The sequence below is a fragment of the Lepisma saccharinum genome, chromosome 2, assembly GCF_977018435.1.
Source record: "Lepisma saccharinum chromosome 2, izLepSacc3.1, whole genome shotgun sequence".
NCBI lineage: Eukaryota > Metazoa > Arthropoda > Insecta > Zygentoma > Lepismatidae > Lepisma > Lepisma saccharinum.
In genome coordinates, this window is record NC_139230.1 from 157070163 (window position 1) to 157091723 (window position 21561).

The 21561-nt window shown below is 37.9% G+C and overlaps 1 protein-coding gene across 1 annotated transcript in view; it reads left to right on the forward strand.

Moving 5' to 3' along the window:
- The window catches only part of LOC145984544 (U1 small nuclear ribonucleoprotein C-like), a 103796-nt gene that overhangs the window by 58743 nt on the left and 23492 nt on the right, over nucleotides 1-21561 (forward strand). Inside the window, exons 4-6 of the mRNA XM_083118194.1 lie at nucleotides 3138-3246; nucleotides 16971-17069; nucleotides 19644-19808. Of these exons, the coding sequence (XP_082974320.1) occupies nucleotides 3138-3246; nucleotides 16971-17069; nucleotides 19644-19808 (373 nt within the window). The remainder of the gene's footprint in view (nucleotides 1-3137; nucleotides 3247-16970; nucleotides 17070-19643; nucleotides 19809-21561) is intronic.

Genomic DNA, 21561 nt, shown 5'->3' on the forward strand with positions numbered 1-21561 from the left:
TCTGCACAAGACACCTGTAGAATCAAGACAACTTGTAAAATCTAAACAATAAAGAAAAGAGAAAAGAAAAATTGGGGAACCGACATTCATGTAAATGACATCTTGGTTTTTTATGCACCAGGACATAAGCGCATACCCTGAAATGTATGCAGGTGGAGGCTGAGCATTCTTCGGGGGTTCCCCTTTTTTTCTTCTTCTGCCACTCTATAGAACTTTTACCTCATTGGTTAAGCATGTCTTTTTTAAACTTTTTTACAGCAATCATGGGCATCCAACGTGTTGTTTCCAATATTTTCAAAGGTGCTAAATTCAATGAAGCCACTTAAAGAATCATAGCTTTAAAATTAATATTTTTTTTAAATCCCACTAAAAATTAATATAAACAAAAAATTTATATCAAGTGGATTGATATATTTAGTATAAATAAATTAAATATATATTTTGAAATTTTTTATGCATACAATGACACAACACTTAATGTTATGTTCTTCCTTCCTTTAGTTTCAGAGATCTTCATAACTCTTGTTTTCATGTTGGTGTCATCCTTTCCATTAACAATGAACACTAGTGTCAAACTGGACACCTGTCCTTGGTAAGCTGTTTGTTTTGTGGGGATTGTTTCATGTGCAGAAGATAACGTCTGTTGTGAAATTAAGCATTAACAGATTTACTTTTTATTAAGAGAAAAGTTGTGTTCTAATCTTGTACCACTTGAAAAAAAATGGTATTTTTTTATCCTTTTTTTGATACCTTGAATTTAGTTTCTGTGTGTGTGTGTGTGTGTGTGTGTGTTTGGAAGTCTGGTTGTAATTTGTATTGCTCACATACTTCCTGGTATGGAATTAGTGACCTCCCATAAGCATAGGACTTATACTAAATTTGTGCAGGATATCTTGCAAGGCAATTTTTGTCTAAACGTTGACAGCCATATTTGTTGGCCATATTGAATGTCATGAACTATGTGTGTTACATAGTCGTTTTGCCAGCTTTGTTGTTTTGAGACAAGAGCTCAAAGTGTGTGTGTGGGGGGAGGTAGCCTTCCAGCTAGCAAAATATTAGTAAAGCATCCCCCAGCTTTCTCATTGCCACCATGTTAAACCATAGAAGCATCCCCCCAGCTAACCCCAAGCCTCGAGCAAACATCCACTTCAAGTGCTCTTTGAGACCCCTTCGATACATGAGATTACATACTCCACATGCCTTGGTCCACTTGATATGCATCCCCCCCCCTTTCATCCATTTTATCTTATCACCACTCATCCTCATCTTTAGGATTAGCTAAAAGTGGCAGAAATATTAAGTAAAATCAATCAAATCAACCAATCTTTTTTTTTAAATATAATGTTTTGAGGATAAACATTAGAATGTTAAACACTGCATGCCCATAAATGCCTTAAAAATTGTACAAATTATTTCTTCCATTTGTTAAATTGCCTCAATCTTGAATTATAAGGGTTATTTTTGGTGAATCTTCTCTGAAATTACTTATGTTATTGTCACCTTTTCTTCATCAAAGACCATTTTCTAGTATGTGGAGCCCTGACTAATATTTTTATCTTTAAAATCCTAAAACACTGTAATAATAAAGCACTGATTTGTCACGTAGAAGGCAAAAACTACAGTGTCCATTGGCTCCAATGTCGACTTCATTGTGGAGATGGAGAAAGGCACTCGGGCAAAGTGCCACTTTTTTATCATATAATTAAAGGTTCTGCAGTATTATTATTATTGTTTATTTTATTTTTTACCTCTTATAGTCATTCTTTATTTTTTGTGTTACCTCTTACTTTTTAACATTAAACACTGACGTGGTCAAATTTTCATGAGTCTCTACTAAGTAAAAATATTCCCTCATGTGATATAATGAGTGCTTATCACTGATGCACCCATCTACCTGAACAACACAATGTTTTTAATGCCTAATATATAAGGCTCAGTGGGTAGAGAACTAGTATTCTTGCTTTCTGTGCAAAACATTTTCAACTACATTCAAACTACTGTGAACAATCACAGCACTAGGAACACCTAGCATGGGACATTTTGTGAATGATGACGTAATACCATGTGTTGTATCACCAGCTAGCAGAAAGCCTGTTCTCTACACACCAAAAGGCAACAGGTGTTCATTTTTGGAAAATGTGGTGACATAAATGAATTCGACAGCAGGCAGATAGTTGGGGGCTGGAGGTCTGGTGTCAGTGTCTCTGAAATGGCCACACTTGGCGGTTCCCATACCATGCTATCAAAGGTGTAACAAGATTGGTTGAACCATGGAAGCATCCAGCAAAAGATAACACATGTCGTTGATGGGGGGCAAGCATTGGGTGTCAGGTTTAATACCTTAACAAAGAGACACATCAGTGGAACATCTGACAGCAGTACAACAGAGAGCATGTACAACAAATTTTCAAATGACCATGTGGCATGTGTTGCATCAACTGCAGTTTAGAAGCCATAGACCAACAAGAGTACCCCTGTCAAATGGATGCAATCACTAACTATGCCTCATATGGGGCAAGGAAATGCATCAGTAGAGAAACACAACACTACCTTGAATGTATACTCATGTATAATGTAACCCCATTGAGCATGTCTGGGATATGCTGCAGTGAACTGTAAGATTTTCTCCCACTTCCTGCAAAAGTGCACCAACTGATACGAGCTGCTGCAATGAGCATGAATTGAGTTGAACATGGATGATGTTTGCCACTTTGTGGAACCTGTTCCCCAGTGAACCATGATTGCCCAAAAAGGTGGATCAATGTGTTATAATGCAGTGATTATTCATTGCATATTGAATTTTCCAAGTTCAACTCCTAGTGGGATCCAGATTTTCACTATTATTTCAGCATCATTAAGACAAACTAGAATTGCCTTCAATAATTACATAAAAATGAGAGATCTAATACAATAACAAGACAGTAGTAATGGGTGAAAATACACTGACCATGCATCACCAAACAAAGCAACATGGTAGGTCAAGGTCTTCAGAAATTTATCGCAACTCAGAACCTGTTTGGTTTTAGATGAATTGCCTGTTTCAGTCTATAATGAATATTTTAGATGAAAGTTGTTTTAATACATTCACAATTAAATGTCAGATAGTATTGATAATTAATTTCTTTCTCTTGCCATAGCCATCTGTGAGAAAAACCCATTGTCAAGGAAGGAAGCATAAAGAAAATGTGAAGTTCTATTATCAGAAATGGATGGAAGAGCAAGCTCAACATTTGATTGATGCAACCAGTAAGTATATATGATAAGAAAATGAGTTTTTTAAATGGAATAATGTAGGATATAATAAAAGATGACAAGAAAATTTGATAATGAAAACCTTACAGATATGTGTCCAAAGTTAAATACCAAGTTGAGTTCTTTTACTGTCCTGAAATTCTGTCTCCAGTGTTTGTGAACAAAAAAAATTACTTTTTGGAAATTTTTTTGAGCAGGCAGAAGTTCAAGGGAAAATTATTTGTAAGTAATATTTTACATTAATTGGTATTGGATCTACAGTTTTATGTGGAATCCAAGCTATGGCTCTAGAACTCCCCCACCCCCTTTCCTCCCCTCATCATTCCTAACTGATTCTCTGAAAGTATTAGGAATTAGAGTAGATAATTAATGGGTGAGTGAGGTTTAGCATGTTATTCTGTGATTTACTGCAAATCTCTTACCACAACAAATTATCTGTTGTAGTTAATTGTAATTATAACGTAGTACCTTGGTATTTAATGTGTTAGTTTGTTTCTTTTAAACTGGTCAGTAAAGTGTCTATTTTTATTTTGATGACTGCAATTAGTGACTCTGACTTTGTGGCCAAGAACATCAAATTTGTTACTTTTGATCACACCACCGAAATTCCCAGTTTCAAGTCCTGCCCTGGACATAGGTATTCTTTGTGAGTATCCCTTCATCAATTTCATCTAATCGTCATTCATTCTTGCGATTGTAATTAGCCAATACAGAAGGTCGTTCGATATCTTTGAGGACAATGTTGGAAGGGTGATAAGTTCATGAAAACCCATGTCGCCACCAACGTTCATGCTCAATTGGAAAACCAGCATTCCGCGCTATAGCCCGACAATGTAATTTCCATTGCAACAAACTTTTCCGAAGAGTTATCATGTCCAACTTTTCCCACTCCTCCTGACAGGCTTTCCAGAGGCCATTGAGAGTGCGTGGACGTATCTTTCCTAAGGCCCGTTTTAGGAGTCCAAATGCACAGAAGTCCATGGGTGACCCACCTGCCGCCTTCGCTGGAATGTCGCTGTAAGGAATTGCACGGATGCCAGTTTCCACCTCCATTCGCTGTAAGAACAGACGAGTCGAACGGGAGGTATGGCTGGATGCTTTATCTTGGTGCACCCAGACCTGGTTTTTGGCTCCCCCATACAGTGCCAGGATATCTATGTTATAAATGGGTGTTAAAACCTCATCCTGATAGTACGTGGAGTTCACCTTCACATTATTAGCTACACGACGAATTGCTAGCTTGGCATTATAGCAGTATCCAGCGATTATCATGAAACCCCGGGGAAAACTTTCCTGGCATTCTCAATACAATGTTTGATAATTGTTTTTGTCGCGAGGGCGGTAGTGAATCGCGCGGGGTTTGTGACAGTCACTAAGGTAGACATATGCTTCGTCTAATGTCACCACATTTTTCCATCTCTCCCCTGCAAGATAGGTCTCATAGAGCTTTCTAGTGTTCGTGCGATGTTCCGCAATGTGACGAGGCAACAGCTTGTGAACTCGCGGCTTATGCCGCATTTCTAGTTGCAGGTCCTTCTTGATTATGGTGTTCACTGTTGACACAGACATTCCCAACTTACGTGCGATACTCCTTTGGGGGGCAGGGTTACCACCTGACACAAGGGCATTCACTTTTCTCACTATGTCCGGTGTACGACTCGAAGCTGCTCGTGCATTTGCCTGTTTCTTCCCCTGTGGAATTAGGCCCAGTCGGCCTTTGCCTTTTTTGTTAAATACCGCACCGATCCCGTTCTTCGATATCACAAAACCACGCTTCTTGCACATTCCTTTGATTGCCGAATAGCTATATTTAGCATCGGAAAGGCCTGTTATGTAGCCCTCCCAGTATGGTTCAATTTTCTTCGGCATGTTGTAGGTAAATGGCACAACACTCTGCACACGCGTTCTCGGTACTGACGTGACTCAGCATGCACCGTTTGGACGAAGTGACGTTGATAACAGCACCGCCAGCGACTTTCAAAATCGTCACCAGAGATCCCGAACAACCTTCTGTAGTGGCAAAAAGTGATGCCAAATAACAAAAATACAAATACAACAATTTGTGAATTTGTTTTCATTACTGCAATTTGGGAGATACTGAAGGCTGCTATAAAAAAGAACATAACTTTTGTTCAAACACAATTCACGTCACAAAGACAGCAATAAAATAGGCACGTCCAGTACTTTTGCCTCCTTTCTGTCACTGCAATTTGTGATTGGCAATTTGTGATTGCATCATGGGAGTCAACATGGCCAAACTTGTTCTACAGAGGTTGTTCGCTTTATATCCGACCATTGTCGATTCGGTGCTGCCACCTGGCGTATCATGCTGGAACTATGGGTCTGCTGGCAGGAGCAGTGTTGTGTCTGACCTTGTAGGTGCATGATTGTTGGTAGTGAATGTTATCAAATGGTGCCGAAAATCAACCGGTATTGGGAGTGTTATGTAATGGCCCTTTTCCATGCTAAGTTTTCATACGTACCCATTATGAAACATTGTCGGGAGAATGAGTTAACACTTGGGGTGACTACTGCAAAATCTATTGTGACCCGTTACACACAACAGACTCTCCTTGCAAAACATTCACCCACGAAAACCACCAGGAGAAGGGCTGCAAGCAAAGTGTCATCCGTCGATTGGCATGCCAAGAAAATCCCCCGACTCAATGTGATATGGCCCACAGATTTCACCTCGCACCATCAACTGTGAACAAAACAATTCGCAAGCACCTCAGGTTGAAGTGTGTGGATGGCCCGTGTACACCACCTTCTACAGTGTCACATTGCCAAACGTAAGACGAACTGCAGGAAACTGTATGAAAAGTACCTGGCGGGTTCCAAATGGAAGAAAGTTGTCACAATGGATGAATCATATGTCCATCTCACTGATGGTCACATTCGGGCGATCACATACCGTGACATTGATGGCAAGGGGCACAGCAACTTTGTTCGTCAGTGTAGGGAAAGTTTCCCTCGTGGCTTTATGGTTGTGACGGGATTCGGATATGAGGCTAAGTTGATGATATGCAAGGTGGACAAAAACATGAAGGTGAATGCCAGATACTTCCAAGACTCCATTCTGACACCTATCTATCGGAGAGACATCCCACAATTGTATGGAATGGACGCGAACCAGGTGATGATCCATATGGACAAGGCTTTGAGTCATACCGCCAGAACATCACTACATTTTTATCAAGAAATGGCAGAGGAATTAGGAATTTGTGTCATTCCGTTTGAAGACATTCCTATAAAAGCCCAGATGCCAGTCCATTTTTGTGCATTTGGACTGTTGAAACGATGTCTTCAACATTGCCGCCCACGCACCCTGGATGTCTATGGAACGCTTTCAGCTAGGAGTGGGACAAAATTCCCATGCCTGCCCTGCGCCGGAGCTTGCTGCAATGGAAACTGCGATGCCGGGCGATAGTCCACAATGCTGGGGGTCCAATAGAACATGATCAATGGTGGCGGCGTGGTATCCCTTAAGGTGAGTACCCGTCAAAAATGGTCTGATATGAAGCGAACAACCTTCTGTACAAGGAGTGGAGAGAGCATTGCAAAGTTATTCATGAATAATTTCTATCATCCACAAAAACAAAGTTTTACCTTTCAGAAATTGTATTTTGTTCTCGTATTATTATTTTTAATTTGTAATATATTTTTATATTAAATATTTTTGTACAATATTGAAAACATATTTTAATCTTCATAAGCATATAATTTTGTGTCAAAAAAAGAAGTATGATGGCTGACTGTATGGATGAGGAGGTCAGATAATATATTTTTAAATGAAATTCCAGTTTTTTATCATGCTAATTTTTCACTAAGCTATAATTACATTGGAAGCTTGCTGAGGTAGTTTACAATACTGGTCCAAGTTTCGACTCCTGTATGTTAACAACAAGGGATTGATTAAAACAAAAGAGAAAGAAAAACTAGGAAATCCATAAATTTTGTGAAATAGCATCCTGGTATAAATTTCAGGCACCAGGACAAAAGCGCATACCTCCAAAAGTATGTGGGTGGAGGAAGAGCATCTTTGATGGTTCACCCTGCTTTTTTTATATATATATATATATTGTGTCAACAACATTATCTTATTACATTTGTCAGTAATTAGTCAGGTTTTTAGTATGTTTGTCAGTTAAATCCGTAATTTTGACCCTTTGACTAGTTTTCCACTCCTGTAGTCATTGTGTGGAAGGCAATGGCAAACAGCCAACTGTTGACCAGATGGTGTCTGGTTACTGCACTGCTGACTTGCATTTTTTTTAAAAAAAAGAAGTGGGTTCCTAACCACTAACTCTAATAGCCTGTGTCTTATTAATCAAATCATAGATGGCCACACACAAATATATCCACTCCTTGGCATTTCCACATAGGACACCTTACAAAGCATTGGTTCAAATCCATGTTAAGTCATGGGTATTTATGCACAGGTATACTAATCAGGATTGGTTTAAAATGGGATCTGAACCACTGTGTCCTTCCACCAGGTATCGAACCTGGAATATTGATTGCAAGGCAACAAATTTACCACTACACCATCTGTGGGGGGGGGTGAACTGAGCAAAATGAACAAGTGGCATGATTTATGCATTTTCTTAAGATCAAATTATATTTCAAATTAAATTTCTGTTATTGAATTTTCAACAGTGTAGCCATTTCAATATAACCATGTATAAAAAAAATTGGAGTCTCACTTTCATATTGTTAAGGAAAACGTGTAGTTAATTACATCTTGAAATTTGAATTTTCCATATGTGGTGCGATTTTTTTTCCCAAATATTTTTTTTTATTTTTATCTGAAACAACTTTGATTAGGAATTCCAGTTGAAAAAATATCACCATATGCAGAAGTTATAATAGTCCTTCCCCCTATTCAGCTGTCCAATCTGGTTAATAAGTGTGTCTTCATTGGGTATCCAACCTGGGACCCTTTGATTGCAATATGAAGATGATACTGATGTGCCATCGGAGAGGGCCAGGGTTGTTAAGGGTTCAGGAACCGGGAGAGAAAATCAGCAAGCATAAATGGGTTCTGGACTGTAAAGAACCTTTTTATCTGTAAAGTATTTCAGTTAGGTCCAGGAACCATTTTTCTGGGTCAATTTAAATATGGTCTAGGAACCTTTATCCCATATGAATTTAAATATGGTCTAGGAACCTTTTTCCTGAATGAATTTAAATACGGTCCAGGAACCTTTTTCCAGATCAATTTAATTACTATCCAGGAACCTTTTTCTGGCTGAATTTAAATTCAGTCCAGGAACCTTTTTTCCAGGATCAATTTAAATTAGGTCCAGGAACCTTTTTTTCTGAATCAGTTTAAATAGGGTCCAAGTTCCGTATTGAAACAATACAAAACTTGGATCGAATTTTAAATTGTGTGAGAAAAAGACATTCCGATCCTATTGAAGAACCCAATAGAATATATGGGTTCTTGGACCTTCAGCAACTTTACAAACCTGACAAAAAACATTTATCCACTTGTGGGCAGGTGCTGGCTGTCTCGGGAATATAAGGAACAAGGCTGTGCATAATGGTGGATAAGGGGAGAAAGAGAGCAGGCGAGATGCAAATGCTGCAGTCACGTTACCTCTCTTCATGTAGTCCCTTTCTCTCCCACGTGAATTTCTTCCCTTAGTTGAGACTTTCAAGTCACTACTTGCACAGACACTTGTTTTCATTCACTTGCTTGTTACCTTTGTTGAAAAAAACATTTGAATAGCCATCCCATCATGCTGCATGACGAACACAATTCTTTAGGAACACGACAGGGGTGGCACTGGTGCCAGAAAAGTTTGGCAATGAACTGCTCCATTTGCTCCAAACGTCCTTGCATAAAGGATAGTTTCCCTGATGTAGCAACATTGTCCATGTTGTGATAGCTGCTGGGAGCACAGCAGCCTCACATTACCTCATCGATGGCTTCTATTGGCAGTGGTTCCTGGATCAGATGCCGGAGCAACATGTGACGGTTAGAGCCCTGCACTTTCTAGATCACTGCCGAAGGTGGATGTGATGTGATCAGCACCATGCCCCTGGCCACCTTTACCCCCCAGAGTTTCCTCCAGGTACTCACATTATATGATGCTGGGTGAGCGCCAAGCCACTTGAGAAGGTGGAAAAATTCCCGATTCTCCCCCACTGGGGATCGAACCTGGTACTCTCACATGGTATTGTCCAGGAATCGTAAATAAATTCAAACACAGACTGGGAGTCTGAATTATGACATGATGGGGGGGGGGGGATGATATTGACCTTGGGAGGATAAGCACCCTTGTGTAGGAGAATCCCTAAGAGAGAATTCACACCGAAGAAACATGCTACATGCAACACGTGTTGATTGGAAGTCAACACTCAGTAATCAATGCAACCGTTTGAACCAAAGAGACACGGCAAGATGCACATGTCGCGTGTTGCTTACGTGCCTCTCGGACTGTGCCATTTTCTCAATACCGTGCATCTTGTTGCTTCAGTTTGTTGTTCACGCATGCACAGCGAATGCTTCATTCCAACGAGCTGTATTTATACTCTAGAAGAGAGCCCAACCTGCATTATGTTTGATCCTCTAATTTGTTGATATAATAAAGTATCGATATCTACAATGTTTTAACAATGTTTTAAGATTTAAACACAACATTCATTTCGCTTTATCAAGTTTTTTGATGCAGTTATCTATCGGCTGTAATTTGCCTTCAACATCGTGAAAAGAGGCCGTGTTTTGGCCATTTACCTGACTGCTTTTATTTGAAAATGTCAGCTTATGGAGGCACTTTATTACAAAATATATTAGTCAACATGGTAAAGTTCTCTAGTGCATTGTTTTTCAACCACCGGGCCGCGACCCGATACCATGCCCTGAGCTGTGAAATGTTCTGCTGAAACTGGTTGACAACTATCATAATCCCAATATCATATTTGAGTAGCGAGTTTTCGTTTTTTAAGTCCATTTTATGCACAAATAGAATAATCAGAACTGGATCTGCCCGGTGCCTCCCCAGTTATCGAACCCGGGATCACTTAATTACAAGGAGACGACGTTACCACTTTGTCTTCCATATTTTTATATTTGTCAACAATCCTACACACGTAATCAAACTATTATTACTCTTATGATTATGCTAGAATTTATTTATCAATATTTAACTTCATAGGTACATGTTAATTCATGCATAAAATCTTCAATACTGTAAAGATTACCGAGGAAAATTCTTCGGCTAAGGGCATTGACTTAAAAAAAAATACCGTGACATGATTTCAAGAAGGTTGAGAACCATTTCTCTAGTGTTTTGTTATTCGCTTTATTCAGGCTGGAAAGTCTAGCATATACAGTTTGAGGTCAGTGCATATTATTTCTCAGTTTTTCCGTGCACAACATGCCTCTCCCAAGTTTCAATAACTTGCACAAATTTTACAACGCAGTTTACATGTAACAATGTCTCGTTACGTTATTTGTGGGTGATTAATAAACTGATTAATGGAATTATATCGGTACCATCATGCAAACTGAGCAAAGAAACCAAGTGTCGCTTGCCATGTGCATCTTGTCTCTTCGGTGTGAAACACTCATGTCAGTTGTTGCATGTCGCATGTTGTATGTAGCGTGTCGCATGTTGTATGTAGCGTGTCGCATGTTGCATGTTTCTTCGGTGTGAATTCTCCCTTAGGGATTCTCCTACACAAGGGTGCTTATCCTCCCAAGGTCAATATCATCCCCCCCGATCATGTAATTATTCCCATGAAGTACAACAGCGTGTCTTCTACTAACCTATTATTGAAAAGCACTTTTTTTTTTCATTTTACGGAACACAGAACATTTTACTTGATCTCCCACCCCCTAAATTCCTCCTTTTCTTCATTTAAGAAATTAAATATGGTGCAACCAGTATGAAAAGCAACTTGGTAAAGTAAATGAATTACTAAGGAAATATAATCGGATTACTCCTCCCCCACCCCCTAACACACACACACACACCTCGTCCCTCATATTCCAGCATGGTGCCAAGGTGTGAACTGTTTTTTACATATTGTGTACATATACATCTTGAATTTTATATTATTTTAAGGAAAAAATCCTCACCAAGATTTTGATGATATGGTCTCCATCATCCCCCTACTGTGGGCACCTCTCCTCCTACATCATTAATATTTTTATTTATTTATTTATTTTAATCTGAAATTGCACTTGTATTTAATGATGGTTTCAGAGTGCTACCCTGTAATAGGCAAAAAATAGTTGCTTCACTTACACAAAGACAAGTTATCAGTTGAAGTATACAGCTGAGAGGAAAGTACAATACAAATAACATTTAACATATGTAATCTAACCTTCCAAAGCTTTGTCAAAATACACAAATCATCTGAAACTATAGCACAAACTAAAAGCTATGATAACTTAGATTTTTATGATTGCAAGTTCCTTACCAGAACAACTACTGCAAATTACCACTAAAGATAGATATATCCATAATATAAAACTGGTGTGGAGCAAATAATTGAGAAAGTTTTTGATATGTTTTGTTGTTTTCATATAATACCCTCTTTGTTAAAATGAAACTGTTGAATCTGAATTACAATCAAGTAGTCTATGGTGTGAGGTATCTTTAGAAATTGCATATTAATGTGTAAATGTTACCTTGAATATCACAATAAAAGAGAGTACAATCACTGAACTATCAAGCACGTACCCTCCAAACTAACATGTCACACATTGGATGTGAAATATTTAGGTTTATAAAGAATATTTATGACAATAATGCAGTGGAACCCCAATTTTACGTTCCTGGTTTTTACATTTTATCATATTATATCCTGCTCCAAGAAAAAGTATTGATGAAATATTGTAAACTTTTTCTTGGATTTTACATATACTACATTATATTTGTTTAGTCACAGATTCCTGAATAAAATGTATAATTCCATTCCATTGTGATTCTTATAGAACTGTCCCGACAAAATGAGCTGTAATATAAAATATACCACATAGATATTAATGAAATTTATGCATGATTTACTTTGGATAGTGTGCCATTCATTGTGATCAGAGCATGTGTTCAAAGTGTCCGCTGTTTTCAAAAAGGCATGCCTCCAACTGTGTTTGCTTATTCACCATCACTCGCAGAAGTGTTTCTCCAGTGATGTTCCTGTTTTCAGCCGAAATGTTGTCCTTTAAAGCTTGTAATGTATGCGGTTTGTATGCATACACCCTGTCCTTCAATAAACCCCACAGGAAAAAATCTGGACTGGTAAGGTCGGGAGACATTGGGGGCCACAACCATTTTGAAATGATGTAGTTGGGGAAGAAGCTCTCAATCAGTTCCATGGACAATGCTGTACCCATTTATCTTTATCAACATCACCCAATTCCTGAACACGGGTGATCTTGTATGGATGATTCCTTGCTTTATTTGCGGCCTGTTGACACGTTGAATAAGAATACCCAGATTCCTGGCTTAGATGTTGTAACAATTTCTTGGAAGATTGCAATAACCTGTCCTGCACATTTGCAATCATTTCTTCTGATATTTATGGGCAATATTTACCACCTTCACTTAAAAGTGTCCCTGTCATTTCCAATTTATGAACCAAGGACTGTACAGTCGATTTTGCTGGCTTTTTGCAGACTCCAAACTTCCTCCTGAATTCCAATTGTGTCTTGGGAATTGATCGTGTCACCCAGTATGTGCACATGAGAAACACTCGCTGTTCAACAGTGTACTCCAGGACTGTCACCTGGGCACTGCAAACACGTTTGTGTGTCCTTGAACCTTGCAGCATAAGTACTGCCACCTGTCGGATCATCCACACACCATTCGACTCAGCACGGCCCACATTATTATGCCGAAATTGTGAGTGGTTATATGGATCACCTGCAGCATTATTAGCAAATTCATCAGGCTGGTTCTGTAAGAATCGCCCTGTAGAAAGAATCATAACTCAGCTTCGGCATATGCCAATGTAGTTTATTGGTACAGTTCTGTTCACAGAATCTGGCACACTCGTTTGAGTTAAAGATCAGCTTCAGAGCCGATCGAGTGTAGCAGTACAGCCGAAGTAAAGGTTTGGGAAAACAGCACTCTGCAGTGTTGCTTACCATGAAAGTTTTTCACCGGATGCAGGGAATTTTCTGACTTGCCGAGTGAAAAGAAAGAGTTACAGGAAAGCTTTGCATTTTATTTATTAATGCAATGCAGTGTCCAATTTTAAAAGAGAATGGCGGGAAAAAATTCAGGAAAATATGTTCAGAAATAATCAGTGTCTCATAACTAATAATAACAAAAAAAAAAAAAAAAAACCTGCTTCAATCCCTTCGCTTGTGAAAAGCTGATGTTCATTTGAAAGCAGAGGGGAGTGTATGGTGGTTCCAATACCTCTTTCCCTAGATTAACGTAACAGCAAAGTTGACATTCGCCAAGAGGACCCATGTTCGAATTCCGACCTGAGCGTGGGTGTTCTTTGCGAGTGTCCCTTCATCAATTTTCCCATATCACCATTTATCTTCTTTGTCGCGATTAACTTAAAGTGGAAGAAAAGAGAAGCTAACAAAAAATAAATCAAATTGATATTCTAGATGCGGACGGGAGAAAATAAACAATCCAAGGCAATAAGAATATCTATCACGGCCCGAATAACGTGACTTCAGGATCACTTTCTTTACTTTCTCTTACGTATGCAAACTTCTTTTCTAGCTTGTAATTTGAACACGAAAGTAGGATAGAAAGGTTCCCAAAATCAATACAGGTTAGATGAATGTCTTCAATTTTCCTGAAAAGTCACTCTTCTTCGTCAAATAGTTAGTTTAAAAATATAATTATGTATGTGCCATTGACTTATAACAAGATTCGTCGCCACATATCAGAATCTGCTATGTTGACAGAAGCTAGAAGATTATTAGGGGTTGGAAACACTAACCTTGCACAAAAGCACGTCTTCGATTGTCTTCATTAATATACACACACAACATTAACTTATAGTCTGTGAGCAATGTGTGCACAGCTTAGAGACACTATACCATGAAGCACATTGCTTTCAAATTAATGTAATTAGAGAGAAGGGACATTGAAGGTTTGGAGCCGGACAGGTAAAACTGCAATCTTCAGGAGAAATCTCCCTAATAGCATGCTTTTTCGCACAGCAGCTTGTGTCCATGTCGGTAAAATGCCAGCTTCGTAAGCCGAAATCTTAGGTTTGATTCCCTGTGTGGTCAATTCCCCCCCCCCTTTTTTTCTGCCAAACTGGTCCCACGAAAAGTATTTTACCGAGTCACAACTTTCTACTTTGTTGTTGTTCGTGTGGCAAGGAGAAAATAATTATTGAAAGAACTATGCGTGTGGCATAATTTTGATTTGGAATGTATTATTTCTTTATTGCATTGTTACTGAAACTCCGTGTATATAACAACCACTTCTGATGTTTTCTTCTGGTAACAAATCCCACTGTAATCGTTTCTTTTCACTCGGCAAGTCAAAAAATTCCCTGCATGTGGTGAAAAACTTTCATGGTAAGCAACACTGCAGACTGCTGTTTTCCTGAACCTTTACTTCGGCTGTACTGCTACACTCGATCGGCTCTGAAGCTGATCTCTAACTCAAACGAGTGTGCCAGATTCTGTGAACAGAACTGTACAAGTAACTTACCAAACTCCATCCTGTTTCCACTTCCTTGTAGTTTTACAAACACAACCAGTAATACTTTTTATCCTAGTTACAAATTCATGAATATGAAGGAGTAACAAGGTGTGAATCTTTGCCATGACTACTTCAGACACCTTTCATCCTGGGTAATGAACAATGACCAATAAGGTAAGTAGTGCATATTCTTGTCATCATCTTTCACATAAATTGAAGATGAGTGAAGTACTTTTATTGTTCCTGTGGGAACCAGCAGAAGAAAGCACATAAGTAATATGCAACAAAAATTACTGCAAGAATACTTAGATACCTCATTTTGAAACAGTCTAAGAAAGGAAGTATACCACATTCTCAATAAATATTGCAATGAAACTTTTAACAAAGCAATAATTTGACAGAAATAACAGTACCACATTTCACAACTGCCCATAACTCCAGGAACATGGCTGAAACTACTGGGGGGGGGGGGGGGGAGTCCACCTTTTACGTGTGCAACCAATGTCAACAGAGACCAATTACAGCAAAACTACTATTCTGCAGGTGCACAATCGGAAACATATTTGCATAATGAACAGAGCATGTGTCATTTGTCATGAACTAACTTCATGAAATACAAGCATGAATGAAATAACTTTACTTGTTTATGATAGAAGAATGTGTTAAGCATCAGTGGACTGAATAACTCAGTTTACATACATCACAAAGATTCACAAGCATTTAATGTGGGAACCACATGTCACATGGCAATGTCCAAGTGATTGTCAAGTTCTTGCCATAAGTATGATCTTGTGCTTTGGTTTGAAGACTGGCTGGTTTGAGGGTTTGTACCATCTGTAATTTGTAGCTGTTGACGAATAACTTTCCATTCAGTTGGCTGGCACAGCTGGAGCTCACAACTGACTCGGTTCTTGGATTTTTGAAGGCTGCTCTGATTTTATCAACATTCACATCTGATACACATGGGTATACAGTGCTCCTTGATTTTACACACAGAAACAGTCTCTTTGAACTGATGGTACTATAGTGGAACCACAAGCAAAGAAATGTGGGCAGACCCGCAACTCCTGTGCACCGCACTCCTGCATGGAGGGGAGGGGGAGAGTGGACCATGCTTCCTTATGGCCTGAGCTGAACGGAAGAAGGGAAATCTGCTCAGGGACTTTTCGTCCAAGGTTTTTTTCCTTGTGGTTGCTCTGTAATGGTAAATGTTCTTCCAAGGTGGTGGATCTGTACCAAAACATGTATGGAAGTGTCATTGTACCATTGTGACAATGTGTCTTTGCTAGCTCCAACATATCAGACATATCAACCACCAAATCAAGATAGTGTCCAAGCACAAAACACACACCCTAATAGACACAACAATCAAGGCAGCACACTTTATTATGCATAACTTAACATTGATAATAGATAATCCCATCACATTCAGTTTTCGCTACTTGAGCAAATAAAACCAAGCAGTGACAGACAACACAGCAGATGATCCAGCAACAGCAATACACCTAAGTTGATAGCTACAGGTTCGGATATGAATGGTGACAGTGGTCACCGAAATTAATTGAATGAAATAAACCATTATATGAACACCTATAAGTATATTTTGTGTGTATATTAATATCTTATTGCATTTGTATTGTAGCATGAGTGAAGAAATTAACAATATTGGGAATGATATTCATGAATATCATGTTATATGATATTTATACATTAATTCAGTATTTGCACCATTTCTCTAGTTTTCACTGATGTATAGTTGTGCACAAACATTCGAAATTATCCTTTCCTCCTGACTCCTGATCCATGTGTGTGTGTGTTTGCATTTAAAAATACAAACATTTTGAAAGGTTATGTGTTAGTGTTAATATTTGTTTAAATGTTTCATCAAGTTCTTAGCTTAGCCACGGTGGTTTGTTGTAGGGCTTATGAGAGATTGTTTTACATTATGTATGTGCAAAGAGGAAAGTAAAAAATTAAAATAGCATTAAATTTAAAAGACAAAAATTGAAGTAGAATTATTTCTTCTTGAATTGTCATATTGTACTGAAATATCTTTATTAAATAGTCCTTATTTTCTTTCAGCGGCTGCATTTAAAGCCAGGAAAATTGCAGCACCAAATAATTTTGCTCAAAATAGCCAGAGTGTAGTGCAGGTTCCATCAGGTGGTGGTTTTCCTCAACGTAAGTATATTGACAATATTCTACTAGCATTTCCTCATTTGTTTCCTGTTTGTCGAATTTGATTGTAGAGCAGATGTTCCAAGTATTCAAGGTGTCATTCTGTTAGCTTGGTAGTAGTAGTAACTACAGCAAAAAACTACATACCAGTGATGGGCCTGCAGAGGTGTAATGGGGGAAAAAAAATGATGATCAAAATTTGACATAAAAATTCATATTCAGCAATCCCCTACATGTCCACCACAATAGACCAAAGTGAACAAAAAAATGTAGTAGGTAGCAGTGGTAAGTCAGCCATGCCAAATCATGTTCAAAAAAGGTGAATACTTCTTAGAGAAAAAATAATAAAAAAGGAAAGCAGTGCAACCATCTTACGGAACAGGTTTCCAGAATATCACTTCTAGTGTCAAGCCTATGGACACTGGATGCACCACATTTAAAGTGAAGTATGACAAAAGACCACTCTTTAAGTGTAGTCCCTCAATTTTGGAGGAGGAAAAAAAACAATGGAAATTATGCACGTAATTAACAAAATTATAATATTTGGGTAATTTTGAAAATTGGAGGTTTCCCGTGGGACCCCTAATTGTCACATCCTGACCAAAACAGTTCTTGTATGCGTACCTGTATACAATCAAGCAAAGTTTTGTTGGCAGCCTGTGAATAATAAAGCATACACAGTAAATACAAAAGAAATATTGTAATTATAGAAAAAACAACCAATAGCCATTTTCATCTAAGGAAAAGTACACTAAAATTCACTTCTAGTGTCGACCCTGTGGATGCTGGGTTCACTTTTCTTATTACATGTACAAAATCAAGTATTTCTCAGTTGCAACAATGTTAACAAAACCTTCTGGCTGAGACGTCATATTTATTTTCACCTGATAAATCTAGACCAAGCTTTCTTTGTGAGCAATACCTTCATGAACATTTTAATACATTTTTTCTTCCTGTCATCATATTACTGACAAAAGTGTTTGGAAGAAGATATCAGTGAATAATACTACTACTAGTGGCTGCTTTGTTTGGCTCTCCACCATATTTAGTGTCCAGTACAGTAGGTGGGTGCATCCAGATAATGATATATGGCATAGTGATATTGCAGTTATCAGTAATGTCAGGTAGATATCATAATGTGGAAGAAAATGCTCATCTGAAGCATCTAAAAGAAAAAGAAAGGTTGAAATAACGAAGCACAATCAAAGTTTAGGTGGTACACTGATGAAATATTTGAAATCAAATACAAGGAAAAGTGTTGCAACTGACATTAACATACAGTGCAAAAATGCCAAATATGCAACAGATCAAAATGATAATGATTTGATTACAATAAAGTAATCTTAAATTGCTTCCAAAAGATGGAAAAAATTAATCAGCTCAAAGAAGGCTCCGTAGTAAAAACACCATCATAATCCTAACATTAATACGTAATCAGTAATTTTTATTTTTATTATTTAAGTTCCATAACATTTTGCTGACATATGCCTGAGGATTCTGTATTGACTCACATTAAGATTTCAAATTTAAAGAATGAATGGGACCTCACATTTAGGGGATGGAACATATTAAACAGTACTCTATCAGTATCGGCTGATACAGACATATCAGTTTATTGGTAAAATTACAGATTATTTTAGCGAACTGATATATCTATATATATCTTATAATTTGGTGCAAAATTCTGCCATTTTGTTATAATTTTTATGGATAATCTCCATGCCCTACTTTTTGAAAAAGTAAATACCTAGATATGCAACTTCTTTTGCACTGCAATCACCTGGAAACAAACATTTATTAAGGAGGTCAATGAACTATTCAAGTTCTTCAAGGACCATTTGGAATTTTATATCGGATCGGTAGAATATTGGTTATCGGTATCGGTAAATGTTATATCTGTACTTTATTGGTATTGGCCAAAATTTCATATTGGCCCATCCCTACATTTTAATGTCACCTAGAATATGTTGTGTATGCTGCGCCAATGCACACAAAGACACACATAAACTACTACAAGTGCCTCAAGACACATTTTCAAAACCTGCAAGAAACAAATTCATTTTCAAATACAATATTTACACAATAAATTGTATTTCCAATAAACAATAAGTATGTTGTGAACATTTTTTCTAATTTTTATTATTAATAACTCTAAATGTAAAACATATCAGCAAGAAATGGTGGTTGATCCATATATTATGTTTCAAATATTCATATTTTTGAGGAGTGGGGAATGGACATTTTCAATATGTGTTTGTTAAAAATAGTAACAATAAATATATTGTTTTGTCATTTCAGTATATCATACCTTCAAATGTATATAAAAGAACAAAAAAGACAGAAATGAATTATCATCTGTAGTTTTCAGGAAATGATGTGTTAATTGCTACTATATGGTGCCTTTACGGAAGATGAGTATCTTGTAAGAAGCAAAAATGGAAGAAGTAAGAATTTGTGATTACATGAATGGCCATGCTCCAGCAGTAATATAAATACAATTTAGCTTTCTTGCAGTTATTTAGATTGCTTCTTTATTATTATATTTTTTCACTAAAATACTCTTTAATTTTCTTGTAGCCATTACTACAGCTATTCCTACACAAATGCATCCAGTCCAACAAATTGCTCCACAGCAGAACATGTTTGCACCTGTAGCTCGTCCAATGGGACCAGGTCCTGCTTCTATGCCTCCTCGGCCTATGATGCTTGCCCCTCCAGGACCTCATGCACAAATGATGGCAGGTAAGAGCACTTGTATACACTATTACTCACGAAGTTGAAGGTCAGCTTTTCCATGCTAAATATGTCCATGGTTAGCATGAAAATGCTTCTAATATGACCCAGAATTGGAATGATAAAATATAAAGGAATGGGGCCAACAGATCAACACCTATGTTAACTTCTCTAAGTTAGCTTTTCAGGTATCTGAGGGTAGAGAGTGTAACACACAATAATGAAATTCTGTCACTCTCATTTATGGGCGTTATGCAGTATATGTGATTCCATTTCCTTATCATTCTTCATTCTGCCCAACTAATGGGTTGTATTAATAAAAATTAGCATGTGCTCCATTTTTGTATGATTCACATAGTTTCCATGAGGGCCAGGAAGGAAATTAGCAGTGAATTCACACCATGCAGTGACATAATCAGAATGCAATGGCTGTTTTAGCACCAGATTTCCACCTGGTGGCAAAAATATAAACTAGGTTTTTCTTCGACATTAGTTTCCCCATGGTCTCCATAGCTACTATACCAAGTTTCATGTGAATCCGTTGGTGAGCACATGCTCCAAAAAGTTGAGAAATGAGTAGGTGCTCATTTTTCTTTCATGTGACTAGACAGGATTTGCATGCACTAAAAACTAGCAAAATTTGACATATAAACCTTTAAAATATGTAAATAAAAATCATGAAAACTTGTAAGCACTAATGCACTCTCTCAGCCTACAAAATGTGAGGAGAAGGTAAAACTACTACACAAATTAGACACAAAATGTCACGTTATCCTTTTTTATTGAAAGTGTTGCATCAGAAATACTTACAATAAATCATACCACGGTAAACAACTCAAGTTTTTCCTACATTTTCAACTGTAGATTTCCTGCATTTGTCTGTATTTGTATTCACTCGACTATAGTCAAAAACATCTGTCAACTTCACATAACGCACTGGGGGAAAACTTCATGTTTGGAACACACAACAAATGCTTCTCTGTCGGCACACCCTTACTAAGTTGTTGTTCTATAAATATATATATACACCGTGCATCAATTTCGATCTTCAGCCGAGAGATCGGGAGAAGCGTGGTGGGCGGCGCTGACGGAGATGCCAACATTTGCGGCCTCTAATGCCCGCTTATTTTTATGGACATATCCAGACATTTATATAAATATTGCAAAACGGGAACTAACCTGTGTTATAATTCATCATCTGTAATTCATCCAAGTTCTGCCCTTATATACACAAAAAACGCTTTAGAAACGATGTTAAGAGCCACAGATAATAAACATTTTAATCATAGTTTTGACCAGTAACGTCCTGCTTAAGTTTATATCCTTGAAAGAATTTTGTGTCGATGGGGATCGTTTGGAGGTTTCGAATGTGCAACACTGTATCAAGATTACACTGCAGACGAAACCGTTAAAAGTCAATGGTTTTCGTGAGCTTCCTTGCAATCCGAAATCTCCGAGCTCGAGTCTTTTGTTCCTTCGCGACTAGATGAAGACAGAGCTGTGAATATAGTGCCGAGCAGATGTAAACCAATAGCGTGTTAATTTCGTACTGTGCGCAAGAGTGTTATTCTTGGTTACTTGCAGTTACTTGTTTGTGTTATTGCAGTGTGTAAGTGTGTTGTGTCAGTGAGACGATTGGAATGCCAGCCGCAAGGTTCACGTTACGAGGGGGGGCTGATATGTTCTCGGCCCGACCCAGAAGGACTTTAGCTACAGGCACGAAAGTCTCAGGCTATTCAACGTATTCTCCCCGAAGGTCTAC